Below are 15967 nucleotides of genomic sequence, written 5' to 3' on the forward strand. Positions count from 1 at the left end.
TGGGTTTGGGGCGGGACAAAGATGGCGAGATGCGACGGGTAACGAGTCGATGATGGCCAAGGTGTAGGGACTGGCGTCGACAAAACAAAGACAGCCAGACTCTCAAAAGAGAGTTGACGAGTTCAGTCAGGACAGCCGAGGCACTTGATGCCCCTCTTTCTTCCCCCCACGATCTTTGGTCCAGTTCTCCGTCTGGGCAGGAAGGTGGCAGGCAGGCCGTTGTAGATTCTGGCAACGGCGTGGCAAATCTGGTCAAACTAAATCTTCACCTTGTTGAATTGTCGATACGGGTTTACTATTAGCAAGCCAGATACTTCCGATGGCATGGTGAGGTCTTGCGGCAACACACGCGTCGTGCAGGCGGATGCAGGGAAAAGGCGAGAATGGAAGGGCGCCGGGACCTTTCGACGGGGCCGTACGTATCCTTGTCAGTGTTGTAGAAAAAGCGAGGCCGATCCCAAATACCGGGACTCGCAGGATTATCAAGGGGAGAAGCTAGATGTTGCGCCGTCGAGTGTGCACCAGGAACTTGGAGACGAGGACGAGCAGATGGAGCAGCGAGACCTTGACAAGGAGTCGACCAGACAGGCAGAATGGAAGAGTCTTGAGGCAACATTCAGCTCTGGAGGGCGGGAAGGAAGAACTGACAGGACAGGGTGCTTCAATGTTCAAATGTTGGTCCAACCAGACATGGACGTTGCAAGTCCACCCAAACTTTCAAAGTCCTTGTCCTTGGCCCCCCCCCCCAGCGCCAGCATTCCCAGTGGTCACCAATAAAGCCGTCATCGCCCAGGGGCTCGAGACGGGGCTTCCGTAGCCGACGCCCGTCGTGCACTGGAGCCCCTCGACGTCGGGGCCATGGCGCCAAACAGTCAACGGTGATGCCATGCCAATTGATGCCATGCCGTGAGATGCGTTGCCATGTCGGATGCAGATGCTCGCACACTCCGTGCATGCCCAAGTCCACGTTCGCAGAGTCCTTGATCGCCAGTCGACTGAGGCTTGACTCCGTCGTGATTAAGAGCTAAAGTAACGTAAAACGACTCAGTACTAGTGCGTGCGATTGGTGTTTGCCATGCTCTGGCGGGGGAAACGTTCAACGGTCCAAGGTCAAGCAAGGGCTGGTGGTACTCAGCGGCTCGGGGGGCCTCCAGGTGCAAGTTCAAGTTCCCAGGCCTTGTCACTGGAACTCGGCCGCGAGGGCCTTGACCAGCACCGAGTAGCAACGGGCAGCTAGGCCGCCTACGGGATGCCCTCCGTACCAGCACTGGGTCAACCAAACAGAGGGCAGACCAGACCAGACCAGTTGGCCGTCGTACTGCATGTGTGGCTTGCTTGCTTGCCTGCTCACCAGCGGCACTTACGGCGCCCCAGGGCTCTGGATGGAAGCGCAACACCGACCACCGACCAGACTTGACCGTTCGAGTCAAGTGCTGCTACACAAACCAGTTGACGCTGACTGGCTGCAGAGCCATGTCAGGGTCCCGAAGCCCCCATGTCAGACCGGGCTCGACTGTCACCTGCAAGCAAGCACGGCTCGCTGGGAAACCCAGGCGGCTGGCAGCAAATGCAGGAGGGAACATGAGTGATGAGGTTGCTGCACATTTCAGTGCCTGGTACTTAAAGTATGTATGTACATCCATACAGCATCTACGGGTCTCGGCACGAAGCATCGACATGGCGCCTCCGTGTCGATGTACATGCAATACGGCCAACTACAGTACCTACTTAGGTACCCGTATATGTTTCGATAATCTGGTGGCTACAATGTCAGAACAAAGCTAGCAGTCGAGAATAGAGAATGCGTGTGCCTGTAGGTACCTAGGTACTTACTTTATGAGGTAAGTAAAGTACAAGTAACCAACTTACTTAAAGTACTCAGGTACGGAGCACTTGGGCTGCCTACCACTGGAGGAGGGATCCATCACGGGTGGCGTGGTGTCGCACAAATCAGAAGCTGCAAAACCGAACCATGTCGACATGTGTTCGGAGTGCAACCGGCCATGTGCCGCACAGAGGTCAAAGTCCATGTACATATATATGTACGGAGTACTCCGTATGCCGCGTGCTTACTGGTCTCTGCACCCTGGCTCAAGTTGGCGGACAAACTGGCCCCAAACTTTTCGCTGGGCCGGCCCTCTTGCCCCCCCTGTGCCTGGCCCTGCCGACAAGCACGGACGATCGTACACCTACCGAGTGACAAGTACGGAACTTGGGGTCAAGCACCGATGGCGCCCGTCCACTGGGGCGCTTTCCGAGTTCCCATGGGCGTGCGCACTCGGTGGACAAGGAAAACGCGGCCAGACTGCCGAGTGCGTGCCCCGTACAGCAAACTGCTCGGCTCCTTGGCAAGGCAAACCGCCCCCCCCCCCAAAATTATCGTCGAGTGGTTTGTTCCTTTGTTTCCCATCATGCCAGTCTGTAAATAGTGGTATGCTGGTGCCCGAGGGTGCTGCACCGCCATGGGTCCGAGTCGACCACGCAGAGGACAGTACGTACATGCACAGAGTCTGGCCGAATTTAAATAGATTGTCGAGCTGTCAACTGAACTGGTCTTCTGCATGGAGCAAACAAGACGAATCAATGCCCATGACGAGTGGCAGCGCCTCATTCCTGCATGCTGTTGGCCGCGCGGAGATGCTCCGTTGGATAGACATCCACGGCCGTTTTCCGGTGGGCAGGACAGGCCGGCGGTCCGAATCGTCCCAGTTGACCTCTTTGTTTGGCAATTCCAGCAAACCTGATCCATGCCCGCTGTCAGCAGTCACAGAGAAGACCGAGTTGTAACTCCGCCGGTGGACGTGAGCTGGCTGGCAATCGACCCCCCTTCAAGCCTCCATCCCAACGGTTGACGGAGTGGGCGGATACTGTAGCCATATCCAATCTGCCTTGTATGGCGATTGAAAAATCCAAGGCGAGTCGAATAAGAAAAATACGGAATAGTTAGCAAATTGCAATCATCCACCAGACTGCTCGAAGGCGATCCCACCTGCTGACTCTACAAACCTGGCGTCCCTGACTTTGACTTACAAGTTACCTTGCGTGAAGACTGGTTACGTGCCGACCACCCAACATATGTTGAGTGGCTTGTCCACTTACTGGTAATTTCGTCACTGACGGGTTATGGTAATTAGATTCAGGATCCAAGACACACTGAGTGTCTCCATTGAACATGTCAAGTGCGCAGCACCAAGCGTTTCTTGAAGCTTCTCGCCGAAAGACGCAGAGCCTAGAACGCAGCAAGAAGGGCCTACGCCTCGCTCCTTCCGCTTCTGTTGCAAGGCTAACTGTCCTGACTCCTCATCCTGAGTCCTGGCACAAGGGACAAGCATGTACCTTCGTCTTTCCAAAGCCTCGCTTGCCCTCATCACAGCGCTGGCGAGCCTCGTGGCGCCAACTTACATCAGTCGATGCCATTCCTCTCTCTGCGCGCGCAGGCGCCCAGTTGGACGCCGTTATACCAGTGTCAACGCAAAGCTTCTTCTATGTGGATGCAACTGACGCTCGGCCTGTGGCCCGCACCGAGAACACTCCGAGTAATGACAGCATAATACTAGCGTCACGACAAAAGATGCCTGCCTAGGTTGGCAGTCTTTTGCAGATGCACAAAGTAAAAAGTAGGGCGGAGATGCAAGACCCATACCACCACGTTTTCCCCCAAATTACTACCATCCAAACTCGCCGCCGTGCTAACATTCGATACGCCAGGCGCCATGGATCCAGATGTTCTGCATCCCTTGCACCGTTAGCAGCATCCAATCATGGCCATCAAGCTCGAATATTAGGTCTTCTGTCCTACCCAAACTACCGCACTTCCCATGTCACAACAGCTTGTCCTGCTCAACCGCGAACCTCTGCTACAGCCTACAAGCACCGAAACACATACGATATGCAAGCCAGTCTTTCTCCACCATGGGAAGTACTAGTCCGACGTGATACCAACCTTTGCAGCCTGTACTCGGCCAGCAAACCGAAGTCCCAACATGGGAGCAGCAAAGACGCTCGCCCTCCCCAACGTGGGCTCATGGGGCATGATATGTCTCAATGAGCCCAAGGGACATCGTTCTACATGTGCTGGCTTGTTGCATGCAATATTGCCTCCTCGAAGAATTTTTCTATACTTGACTTGCTCTCTCAGGTTCTGGGGATTTTGGGCAAATGAGCGCGTGAGACAACTGACTTGAGACCAGGAAACACTAACGTGTTACAAAGGGCAAAATTGCCTGTTGGTAGACACGTATATTATGATACAGCCAGGCTAGTATCGTAGAATGTGCGACGGTTACATCCTGACAACAGCCTCTGATCTGAACACGATATGCACGACAGTATCGAGAACAAATCTCAAGCTAGTCAACAGGGGCATTCACTGGGCCCCTGATCTGTCGTAACCGCTAACCAGTTCCCAAGACCCTCTCGATATAGAGCGCGGTGTCCTTTTTCTGTACTCGGCTCCAGTCACGACGGAGCAGGGTGCGTGCTTCAGACATGACCTGGGGGCAGGTGGACACGGGAAGCTAAGCAGGCATAACTCGAGCGGACTTGTATACATGTTTTGACGAGGACGATATTTTCTAATGTCTTCTCAAACACCGTTGACTCACTGACATTCCAGAAGGCTATATTTACTCCCGTTTCTTTAATTTCCGTCCAGTCAGGAGGGGGCAGTAGGAGTATGTTGAGGCTCCAGCTGCTATCTAGTTATCACTGATGATTAGGACTCCGTTTTCTTCTTTCGCTCCTACCATTCTCTCCTTTGCGTTTCAAGATGACATCTTGTGTCTCTAGGTGCCTTAAATTATCGCCAAACTAGAAATTTAGACCAGAAACAATGGAGCAAATGCCATCGGGTTCCGGTCCGCAGTGTCAAGCATCTCACAATATATGCGAACCCTTTTGGCAGATCACCTTCCCCGCAAGACGATGCAACCTTGCAAGAGAACTTCCCATGAGCCAAGTTGGCCCATGAGAAAAAGACGTTTCTCGGGGTATCTCGATAGTCTCAAGCAGTGACTGGAGAGTGACCGTGGCACAAGCCACTAGAGGTTCCCCTTCCGCTCTCAGCAAGATTCACTTGAAATCTCTCCCAAGTCTTGCGACGGGGGTACATAAGCAGAGAGACATGGATGAGCTCATCGACAAGCTCGGTGCCTAGTACCTACCATGGTAGGTAGGTAAAGCACGGGAAAATACTCGACGACCTTCTGCCATTACTCCAGCCACGGCCGTTAAACAGCACCATGCACTCCCAACTCACAGCTGAAATGCAAACAGGCGTGGCACATTGGTCTCAAACTCAGTCAACTCTGTTCTGCGTCCAAATGCTTTTTGGGGGGCACAAAACCTTAAGATTTGTCGCACCGCATACATACTGGCTAGGCAACTAACATGGTACAAGATCTTCCCCTTCGGTTTTGTTCTCATGGTTTAGCGGGAACTCTAAGTCGCGTTTCCAGCCAAATAGCCGGATATTGTTGCCGTGGCCAAAATCCGTCCTCAAGCGCTCCGTAATACGGCCCTGCCTAAGGGTTGCGAGGCAATTTGGCATCCTTGGCGCCGAGAGTACTACCATGCATCAGCTACTAATCAGTGTTACCACTCACGTCAGGCTGCCTACGTAGTCACTCCTACGCGATCTGACCTGCGAGTAGCCTTGATTCCGGGCCGGGACACAATGAGACCACTGTTTCCGAACTGCCGGGTCTGAGCTGTCGTGGGACTCAGAGCCGTTTTTGCCCATGTCCAATTCTCTCATTCTCGTGCGTCGTCGGCTTTTGTGCAGTTCATTTTTCTGGGATATGTATGTATCCGGCCCCGAATCCGCGGCCACGGTTCAGGTGCAGCTTGTTGGGCGTCTCAGTTGGCGAGATGAAAATGAAGGCCGTGGCAGGCGGCAGATGTAGCTGAAAGGCCCTGCCTTGCATTGACCCAAAGACTGTCTTGCACCATGGTATTTGGTTTGCCAACACATTTGACTGAAGCTGTGAATCCCAGCGCTCTGGTTCACACCAACATCTTCCAAGTTGGTCGGGGCCGGATCCAGGGCGTGTAACGCTCACACGGAGATGCAGCACGCCGACGAGCATCGTGCACTCTGCAAGACGATCTCCTGCCCTTGGGATACGGAAATTTTCCACCTTGTGATGCGAAGTTCTCAGGCGAAGTTGCCGTTGATGATCTGGGTTTGTCCTCCCGTCCATTGATAGATTGCGGTTGATTGGGGATGCATCAGGCCGCGTCAAAGATCTACTACGATGTCAGAGGCTACAAATGCCCAAGTATTAGTTATTGCCTCCCACGGTGCGTGCCGTTTTTTATGGGCACTTCGTAGTTGCCCGTTAGGTTAGTTGGATAAGGAATGCACGGACCACATTCCGCCGATAAGATGTTACGACCCACCAAAAAACAATGTCAATTCTTCCCACACAGCTACATATGACTGTAAATGAGCGTGTCGTTTGAATAAATTGTACCAAAACTCGTGCTCTTTACTTTCCAACATTGCCTTTGAATACTTTTCTAGCAAGACAAGGGTGACAGGCAGTCAGGCAAGAAAAAAAATGTTCGCTGTGCCCGGCTGGTCCGTTTCCGCGGACGCACTCAAGTCCGAGACAGCCTCTGCCCGCGGGCCGTCAAGCACAAAATCCAAAAAGCGCAAGAGGTGCAACAACAACTCCCGCGTCGAATCGCAAAGCATCACCTCTGCCAATGTAGCAGAGTTATACGAAGCGGTTGTAGAGGGCAAAACAAAGCCCCCCTCCAGCAACCAAGACAGCAAGGACAGCGCCAATTCCGCAAAGCGTGCAAAAAAGGACAGGAAGACGACCAATGCAGCCGACCGAGACGGTCAACGCAAGAGCAGCAGACGGGACAAGAAAACGGACAACAAGGACAAGGACCAACGCGCGAAACCCGCCAGCGAGACTCAGCAGTCCGGGCCGTCCAAGACGTCATCGCCAAACCCCGCCAAACCAGGCACCACCGGCACAGCGACCGCTCTCGCGCAAACATCCCTCCCGCCGGCGACCTCGAAACTGACTCCCCTCCAAGCCTCCATGCGGGAGAAGCTCATATCCGCACGCTTCCGCCACCTCAACGAAACGCTGTACACACGGCCGTCAGGAGAGTCGTTCACGCTCTTCCAGGACTCGCCCGAGATGTTCGCCGAGTACCACGAGGGCTTCCGCCGGCAGGTCAAGGTGTGGCCCGAGAACCCCGTCGACAGCTTCCTGTCCGACATCCGCAGCAGGGCGAGGGCCAAACCCGCCGCCAAGGGAAGGCCGGGACCCCCGCCCTCCCGGCGGAGCAAGATGCCTCTCCCCCGGACCACGGGCACATGCACCATCGCGGACCTGGGCTGCGGCGACGCCCGGCTCGCCGAGGCGCTGCAGGGCGACAAGTCGAGACTGCGGCTGGACGTCAAGAGCTTCGACTTGCAGTCGCCCAGTGCGCTGGTCACGAGGGCGGACATCGCCAACCTGCCGCTCGAGGACGGCTCGGTCAACGTGGCGATTTTCTGCCTGGCGCTCATGGGCACCAACTGGCTCGACTTTGTCGACGAGGCCTACCGCATCCTCCACTGGAAGGGGGAGCTGTGGATTGCCGAAATCAAGTCCCGCTTCGGGCCGGCCCGCAGGAACACCGTGGTCGAGCACTCTGTTGGGAACCGCAAGAAGAACAACGCGGCGCCCGGCAAGAAGGTGAAGGCGGCGCGGGACGCGGAAGCAGACGCTGCCCACGGAGAGGATCTGGCCGTCGAGGTGGACGGGCTGGAGGACAGGCGCCGCGAGACAGATGTCAGCGCGTTCATTGAGGCGCTCAAGAAAAGAGGCTTCGTTCTGCACGGCGAAAGGGCCGAGGCTGTCGACTTGAGCAACAGGATGTTTGTCAAGATGCATTTCACAAAGGGCGCCTCGCCGACAAGGGGCAAGGGGGTCAGGACCGAGGATGCGTCCGAGATGGCGGCGTATAGGAAAAACCAGGGCTTTGCGCCAAAGTGGGATGAAGATGGGGACGCAGAGAGGAGCGGTGATGAAGCGTCAATCTTGAAACCTTGCGTATATAAGATTCGGTAGGAGGGCAACGGTTATACATTTCGGCATCTCGCATAATGTGGACGTGGTTTTGATTGCCTACTTTCATGGCTTTGGTGGCCTTGTCATGAATCTCAAATCCGGCTAAACAACATTATTCATCATGAGTTCCTGCTGTCTATTCTCGTCAATTTTCACAGTCAACTCGCCCCTCGTTAGACCCCTGTCTCCAAGGATATCTGCCACGTGCGCCTCTTTCAAAATTCAGGGGTTGAATCATAAGCAATCTCTACAATGAAGCCGTTATTCGGGCCAAGAGGAAAAGGCCGCTCTAGTTTTTGGTCTAAAAGAAAATCAGACTTGCTGCTACATCGACATTATCTTCTGCAGCCTGCAGAGCTTGGATCGCCTGTTCCCGTGTGGCTCCCATAGCCATCAGGCTTTCCACATGTGACGCAGTAACGTTTGGCGTTGAAGTTGAAGTTGGTGTTGCTGCTGAAGGTGCCGGGGCGCCTGGGATACTCCTCGGGGCCTGTGCTGGCTGCGCAGAAATTGATGAAGCTTGGGTCGATGGCTGCTGCGGCGGCAGGACTGCACCCGTCTCCTGACCAATGGTGGTTCCGGCAGGGCCCGGAATAGTGGCTTCTTGCTCGACTGGCTCTTCATCCTTGGGAATGTCGGCCTCGCCCAAGAATGGTACTTCCTGTCCTTGGATAATAAGCCTATCTCTAGCAAGATCGATGGTAGCTTGATATCTCTTTAACATGTCCAAGCCAAGGAGCAAATGCGTCGTCTTCCCCTCCATGACAGTGAAGCTGCACGGAAGAAACAGGTTGCCGACTCTGATCTGGGCCGAGTGAACTCGTCCCAGAATCTTGGCGGTGCCGACGCCACGGGCCACACCAGCGAATCTCGTGTCGATGAGACGCATGATACCGCATGCCTCGGCGTACGCGGGTGACATGATAGTGGCTTGAGCGCCGGAGTCTACCAAAGCTTTTACCTTGTGCCCGTTTACTTCGACATCAATGTATAGCAAATGTACGCGACCAAAAACTAGAAACTCTGTCAGCATTTGCGGCGACAGACTGTCCGGGCGCAGTGGTTGACTGAATGTCGCTAAGCACACCTTCAGGGTTGTGTTCCATGGCACTCTGTAAATTCTCCATGACTCGTTCCTGGCGGATCATATCCTCGATTTTTCTCTGGTTTTCAATATTGAAGGGATCCTGGTTTAGTCTCTCGATCTCCCGCTGTCTCTCCTCTCGCTCTCGACGGTCCCTGTCCTGGCTGTTCTGAAAGATTTGGGAGAAGCGCACTGGATCATCCACAGCGGCGGCAAGCTCTGGATGCTGCCTTTGCAGCTGTTCCCTTAGGGCCGGATTGCCCAAAATTTGCAGGCGGATCAGCTCGGGGTCATTACTACCGCTGCCCTGAGATCGCGGGGGCGGTTGAGGTGGTTGTGGCTGAGCGGCGGCCTCATTGGCACCCGTGTTGCCTCTGAGATGTCTGACGTGGACAGCTAGCATACCGCCATTGGGTATTCCCAGCTCTTCGATAGTTTTGGTGTCGTCGGTGAGGAGGCGGCCGTTGTAGTAAATGTGAAGCGAAGAGCCGGGAATGTTGGTATCGGCATGAACGGATTCGCGGAGGGTCTCGAGGGTCATGTCGGGAAAGATTTCCAGGTTCAACAGGGTATCCTGGTCCCCCCCAGTTTGGGTATTATAGATGTTGAGTGTAATCTGCCTGCAATGACGTGGTTCTTCTGGTCAGCTTTATCTTGCCGGTTCATGATGGAGGGTCTTCTTTCCCCTTCTCCAGTCCAGTTGCCTCCAATCAGAATGGTAAGCTTACATAGCACCCGTGTGTATACGAGTAGAGATGACGTGGGGGAAAAAAAAAAATTGAAACTCTCGGGAAGAATGGCAGCGACTGGTGATGTGTGTGGGAGGGAAAGACTTTGGGTTTTCTGAAGAGGGAATGGCAAAACGTGCAGTTGTAGTCTGGTCGAGAGTCGAGACGAGCTGCCGCGCCGCTCGTTCAAGAGCCACTTGGATGATGGAAAGCTGCAGACAAAGGCGGAATGAAGCGGGTCGGTGGGGTATGAGGACATGGAGGGGCAACACCGAGAGAGCATTTGCTGAATGGAAGGAGCGCACGACCAACTGCCTCCTGCCTGCCTTGCAGAGTTCGTACCCAGCTCAGAGTACAAAGATGTGACGAGAAATTTCAGTCGGTGCTTTCTTCTCATACTGAAATGCTGGCTGTGTTTTTCTCGGTACGTGTTCGCGACCTGAATTCTTGACTGACCGACTAGCACTCCATACAGGGCTACGGGATCCTCGATGAATGGCGGAACCCGATGCAATGCGACGCGCGATGCGATGTGATGCATGCGACCCAAGCAACCCAAAACTCCTGCAGGTGACAAATTGGGATTCATCACGTTTCCCTCTTCCGTCTTAATGCCCGTATGTTTCATATGCCGCCCACCTTGCTTTTGTTTCTGTTTCTCTTTTTTCCATTGTTCACACATGGAAGGATACAGTTGGCTGATAAATGTTGCGGAACGATAAGGAAAGTGACGTGTACGACGGACGAGCATCGCAGCACACATTGATCAAAAGTTGACCAGTGACGGCGGAAGGTGAGTCAAGACAAGTTGCACAGGCGCAGAGTACGCGGGCACGCTGACCAACCTTAGCTGATATGTCGGAGGTTTTGCCTCCATCACCCGCAAATCGAGTTGTCATCCACGTTTTCCAATCGCATTGCAAGACTTGATCTAGTCAGAGCTTGCCACCAAAAACGCATCGTTGGACTAAATTTGCCACTTTCAGAGCGGTCTGACGCCGGGGTTTTTATCCCATCTTCATATCATCAGTAGTCGCATGCCATCGTACGTATTTGGTCAAGGGTTCACACGCGAACTGCTTCCCTTCCACTTACCCGCATTATCAGATTGCCAACCCTGATCACATGGACCGTAGCAAAGAGGCACAAAGCAAACTCAGTGTAAACATCAACTCGATTCTAGCCAGCTACGGAAGGAAAACAAGGTGCCAACAGCCAGCTGACATAGTTGTCATTTCCTATTCGGTTCACCCGCATCATTCAACGACGGACAAGCCGCAGCGAAAAGTGGGCTGAGCATCGGGCATGGCGTTGTTAGTCCCTGGCAAGCAACCCGGAAGGCCCAAAGGGAAGACAACTGTGACCATTGATTGCATGGAGCAGGAATGTCCCATTGTAACTTACCAATTAGCAAACCGTTGACATTTGTCCAGTGATGTGCAAGGAAACGGCCAGCCACAAATGGACGGTAGACCGGTGGCCCGCTCAGATTGGCAGACGAGAGCAACAAGGACATTGTCACTACTCCGTACGCGGACCTACAATTGAGCCTTTGTTCCGCGCTGAGTCTCGTCCTCCGACCTGTTCTGTTCTGGCATTCTGGCCAGCATTACCTATTCTCACGTGTCGCAACAAGGTTGCATCGGGCTCTCTGGCTATGTCATTTGTTCTCGACGTGAGGGAATTCTCTCTGTCCTTCCGACTCGTCTCTCCCACGACCGCTCCGCACCACCATTTCGACTAGCATTCGCGCCTGCGCCTGCTCAAGGTGCACTGTCGACCGTCGACCAATTGCGACGCCACCTAACCAATGTCTGGACTGAGGGTGCCGGGCTACTCGAATACATGCACGTTTTATGTGCCAGTGCTATCTGACTTTCCCGCCGTTCCCACGCAATTCCAAAGCTCTCGACTCGGTCATCTGATGCCATTCTCTTGTCAATAATTAAGCAGTCCCCTGGCTCTTATTGTTTGCACTTGCTATAGCATCTTACTACGGGCATTCAAGTGTTGCATTTTACTTCCTTTCAACTCGACCTTGCCTCAAGTGCCGCTTCGACACCCTCCTTTTCCCCAAAGCACCTGGTCCCGGTCCGTTTGATTCGTCCTGTCATTCTATGGGTTGCGTTAGCATGTAAGAAGCATCATGGATCAAAATCCGACACAGAGATCCAATGATGATGAACCAAAAACAAACAATGAGGCACGTACCAACATCTCTGAATCCGAATTCGAATCTGGGGCTCGTCCCGCAATTCCAGAAGACTGTGCTATCGGGGACTCTGATGAAGATGACGAGGAAATGGTAGAAACTCAACGAACAATGACCCAGAGTCGAATGTTGAGGCAGAAGTCTCCAGGAGAACTGCGCAGAAAAGTGATTCCTTTCCACTGGGCCCCAATGCTTTCTCCTCTTTCACCTGCCGATATAGATGCATGCGAGACCCTCGAGAATGTTGCCGTGCCAAATCGACCCCACGCCTCTAGCAGGGAAGAGGTATTGACAGATTCCATCCTTGCTTTTCAGCGAACACTTTTATTCTTGTTCTCTATTTTTAACATGGCCCAGATCGAATACCGCATCAGGAAATGCGGCAGCATTTGCGTGGGCCTTTTCAACACCTATCGTCCACGCGATGCAGAAGACTGGTGGATTCAGACAATGCCTCATGCTCGTCCCGTCGAGACTGGCAGGCAAGATGGGTCCAAACAAGTCATGTTCGCCCATTTTATTGCCACGTTGGGCAAGCATTCCGTCGTGACGGATAATGATGTACAATTTCCACCCACTTGGAGAGACTCGGCAGCGTCTCAAAACTCGCCTTTGGGTCACCAAACATCAGGTAGAACAATATGTCTCCACTCTTTCTCAGTATGTCCCGAGGTTCAAGGCATCGGAATAGGCAAGGCCGCCATGAAAGCCTACATTCAAATGATGAACGAATCCGGCGTGGCAGATCGTATCGCTCTCGTTTGCAGCAAAGTAAGCATAGTAGGTCTTCTTGTGTCCGTGAAGGGTAGCAGCTTATCCATCATCCAAGTCCCTTGTCGCTTTCTTTGCTGGCGTCGGTTTTCAGAAGGCTGGAGACAGTCAACTGAGCGCCGCTGGCCCGGATTTGTACAACATGGTGAGTTTCGAACGATTTGTATTGTTGGTGTAGTGATGCTGAGCGTTCTGATTTGCGCAGGTATTCGAGCTTCCAGGTCCCAAAGCTCTTTTTAGCTTGGATCAGTCTCAGAATCGCGCCAAGGCGTAGGTCTATTGCACTGTCAATGAGTCGAAGTACTCTTCTACGTATCGAATTCGAACATTTTCTCGCACTCACTTACAGGCATGAGGTTTAGTGCTAAAATTGCCCCTGCTATACAGTCCTTGGTCGTCTCACCCGAACTGAGTCTACGCATTAAACGACGCTTAGTGACGTTTCGTATTTAACGAAACGTGACGAAGTAAATATCCTGGCTCAGCTCGATGTGGACGGGTCTGGGGGTTTATAGACGTTATAGTTGCCCAAGCAGTCATATACAACTATAGCTGCCGCGGAGCTCAGAAACCCGTCAAACTTTTCTCCAGGGTGTCGACGCGTCCCAGAAATGGAGGGTATGGCGTCTTTTTTTAGGAGGGAAGGAAACCAGGAGTTGGTGTTAACCGGGAGGGTTACAGTGATGGCCTTGTTTCACGTCTCTACCATGCAAAACGGAAGACGACAATGTGGGATGAGCGTTATAACGCCTTGCGGTGATTACATTGCTAGCCGACTATTTGTTAGGAACGCAGTTGGAGCTTGGGTCAGATGGAGATGAAGTAGTTGGCCTGGAATACTCCGTACGCGCGCCAATGAATATGTGGTGACGTTCACAGCTTCGACAATAACCCCAGAGCTAGGGTTGATAACCCAGCAGGGGAGCATAGTTTCTCAGTCCAGCAGGTAAAGAGCTTTTGAAGGACGCCATTTTGAGCCCGCATCTTGCACTTGTGCTTACAAGATCTGATATCAGCGGCGCTTGCGTGCTGCTGCTCGCTGACTTGGAATGAATGGTGATCCAAGCCGGCAATATGTTCTGAGAGCTGAGCGATAGACTCATACCGACCATGCCAGCAGTTTTCTAGAACCGGAAACTCCATATCCCTGACAAAAGGGATCATGGCCGCGCGCCGTCATCCCCTAGTAACCAGGCAAAAGGTTCCGTCACAGACGGGGCAGTGTCTCCGATCTTACGCCTATGGTCAAAGTCGGCAAGTTTGGTGTCGCGCGCGTCGGACGGCAGCATGTTAGCTGGCCGAATATCGCAATGTGCCAAACCCAGCTACTCGAGCCAAGCTGCTGCCGCTGCAAGCTGCCGATCCACCGGAGACAGTCTTCCGCCGTCTGCAGCTTCTCTACCAGATGCCAAGTGTCGTGTGTTATTTTTTTTTTTTCGTTGGTGATTTCCCCTCCTTTTGCCAATTAATGCCGACAAGGCGGACTCAGCAACAGAACAGTTTATTCTCCAGAAATATATTCATGTCTTCGAAAACAAAGCTCCTCTACGAACATCCTACGGTCGTTGGTCGAGCTATTGTGGTTACCTATTCTACACCCTCGTATTAAAAAGCTATCACACGTCCTTTCCCCTATATTTGAGTTTTGCCTTTTTTTTTGTTAATTTTTTGTATTCAATTTTTTTTTTTTGGACTCTAGATATTCCCATGTAGCAACCATGGTCTTCTCTAGTCCGTGGCCTTGTACTTCTGGCGGTACTCCTCAGTCCGTTTGATTTCATCATCAGAAGCAAAGCTCCTCATACCCGCAATGATGTCGTCCAAGGTGAGAATAGCAAAGATGGGAATACCGTACTCCTTTCTCAGCTCGCCAATAGCGCTAGGACCTGGCTTGGAGTCGTCGCCATCCGCAGCGGGCAGCTTCTCCTTGCGGTCGAGGGCCACGACAATACCCGCGACGATACCACCCTCCCGTCTGATCTTTTCAATGGCTTCTCTCTTTGCAGTGCCGGCAGTTATAACATCGTCCACGATGAGAATCTTCTTGCCCTTGAGAGGGGCGCCGACAATGCTGCCGCCTTCGCCATGGTCCTTGGCCTCTTTTCTGTCGAAGGAGTAGGAGACAGCGTCCAAATTTTCGGGGGAAATCTCACCGAGCTTAATGGTGATGGCGGAGCAGAGAGGTATTCCCTTGTACGCGGGCCCAAAGACAACGTCAAACTCCAGGCCGGCGTTTTGCTGGGCATCAGTGATGGTCTTGGCAAAGGCGGACGCGATAGCACCGGCGAGACGGGCAGTGTGGAACTCGCCAGCGTTGAAGAAATAAGGTGATATTCTCTTGGACTTGAGCTCGAAGCTTCCGAACTTCAGGACGCCACCCTCAATGGCCGCCTTGAGGAATTCCTGCTTGTAGGGAGCAAGTTGGCTGGACATTGTTGCTTTGTAGTTGTGAAAGACGGGACGGATGGAACCAGGAAGAGACGGTATTTGTTTAGGCCGGCACGTCAATGCGTCATGACAGCTGCTTGGACAAGGACCGAAGGTATCTGTAGGATGGAATTTATTGGTAACTTACAGTCATTCGTTTACTCCTTGGGAAGAGTCTACGAAACCAAGCCCTATGCAGAAGTCGCGGGGGTCTGGTTAAAGTACCAACCCACCAAATTTTCGCAGGCGCGCAACCTTCCCCCTCCCGCTGGCGCAATCTTATCGATAAGGCCTGTTTTGCCGGGACCCCACCCACTTGTGCGCGCGCGAGGAGGAGAAAAAAAAATATGCTTGACCGCCTTGCAAACGGACGGCGTGGTTTGCATCTGCCATCCTCGAAAATCGTTGCTCTCGGCCACGAGCGAGTCCAGAGACCTTTCTACGACCTCAGGCAATCGCGCTCGAGAGTCTTCTGTTGCCCAAGATGAAGACGACGTGGAAGGATATTCCTCCAGTTCCAACTCAGCAGGAGTTCTTGGACATTGTGTTGAGTCGAACCCAACGCAAACTGCCGACCCAGATTCGTGCAGGTTTCAAGATAAGCAGAATTCGAGGTGAGAAAGGATCTCGGCCATTTGGCCATGAGATTTTATATATATATATATATATA

The 15967-nt window shown here is 53.0% G+C and overlaps 5 protein-coding genes across 5 annotated transcripts in view; 3 read left to right on the top strand and 2 right to left on the bottom strand.

Annotated features, from left to right (window-relative positions):
- Positions 1-6560: 6560 nt before the first annotated feature.
- On the top strand, positions 6561-8075 carry MAM_03912 (Methyltransferase-related protein; the record flags this gene model as incomplete). The annotated part of the gene is made up of 1 exon (XM_040822711.1): positions 6561-8075. The coding sequence occupies one exon, from the start codon at positions 6561-6563 to the stop codon at positions 8073-8075; it is 1515 nt and encodes a 504-aa protein (XP_040679217.1).
- Positions 8076-8376: 301 nt separating this feature from the next.
- Positions 8377-9700, bottom strand: MAM_03913 (DNA damage-inducible protein 1; the record flags this gene model as incomplete). The annotated part of the gene is made up of 2 exons (XM_040822712.1): positions 8377-9089; positions 9163-9700. 2 exons carry the CDS (start codon positions 9698-9700, stop codon positions 8377-8379), a joined length of 1251 nt encoding a protein of 416 aa, XP_040679218.1.
- Positions 9701-12033: 2333 nt separating this feature from the next.
- Positions 12034-13144, top strand: MAM_03914 (polyamine acetyltransferase; the record flags this gene model as incomplete). Its single annotated transcript, XM_040822713.1, has 3 exons — positions 12034-12870; positions 12929-13015; positions 13076-13144. 3 exons carry the CDS (start codon positions 12034-12036, stop codon positions 13142-13144), a joined length of 993 nt encoding a protein of 330 aa, XP_040679219.1.
- A 1454-nt stretch (positions 13145-14598) lies between these two features.
- On the bottom strand, positions 14599-15303 carry MAM_03915 (Orotate phosphoribosyltransferase; the record flags this gene model as incomplete). The annotated part of the gene is made up of 1 exon (XM_040822714.1): positions 14599-15303. The coding sequence occupies one exon, from the start codon at positions 15301-15303 to the stop codon at positions 14599-14601; it is 705 nt and encodes a 234-aa protein (XP_040679220.1).
- Positions 15304-15781: 478 nt separating this feature from the next.
- MAM_03916 (nucleolar GTP-binding protein) overlaps positions 15782-15967 on the top strand; it is a gene marked incomplete at both ends in the record, with an annotated part of 2787 nt that continues 2601 nt past the window's right edge. The window contains one exon of the mRNA XM_040822715.1: positions 15782-15911. Within this exon, the coding sequence (XP_040679221.1) occupies positions 15782-15911 (130 nt within the window). The remainder of the gene's footprint in view (positions 15912-15967) is intronic.

This window comes from Metarhizium album (assembly GCF_000804445.1).
Source record: "Metarhizium album ARSEF 1941 chromosome Unknown scaffold_8, whole genome shotgun sequence".
Taxonomy (NCBI): domain Eukaryota; kingdom Fungi; phylum Ascomycota; class Sordariomycetes; order Hypocreales; family Clavicipitaceae; genus Metarhizium; species Metarhizium album.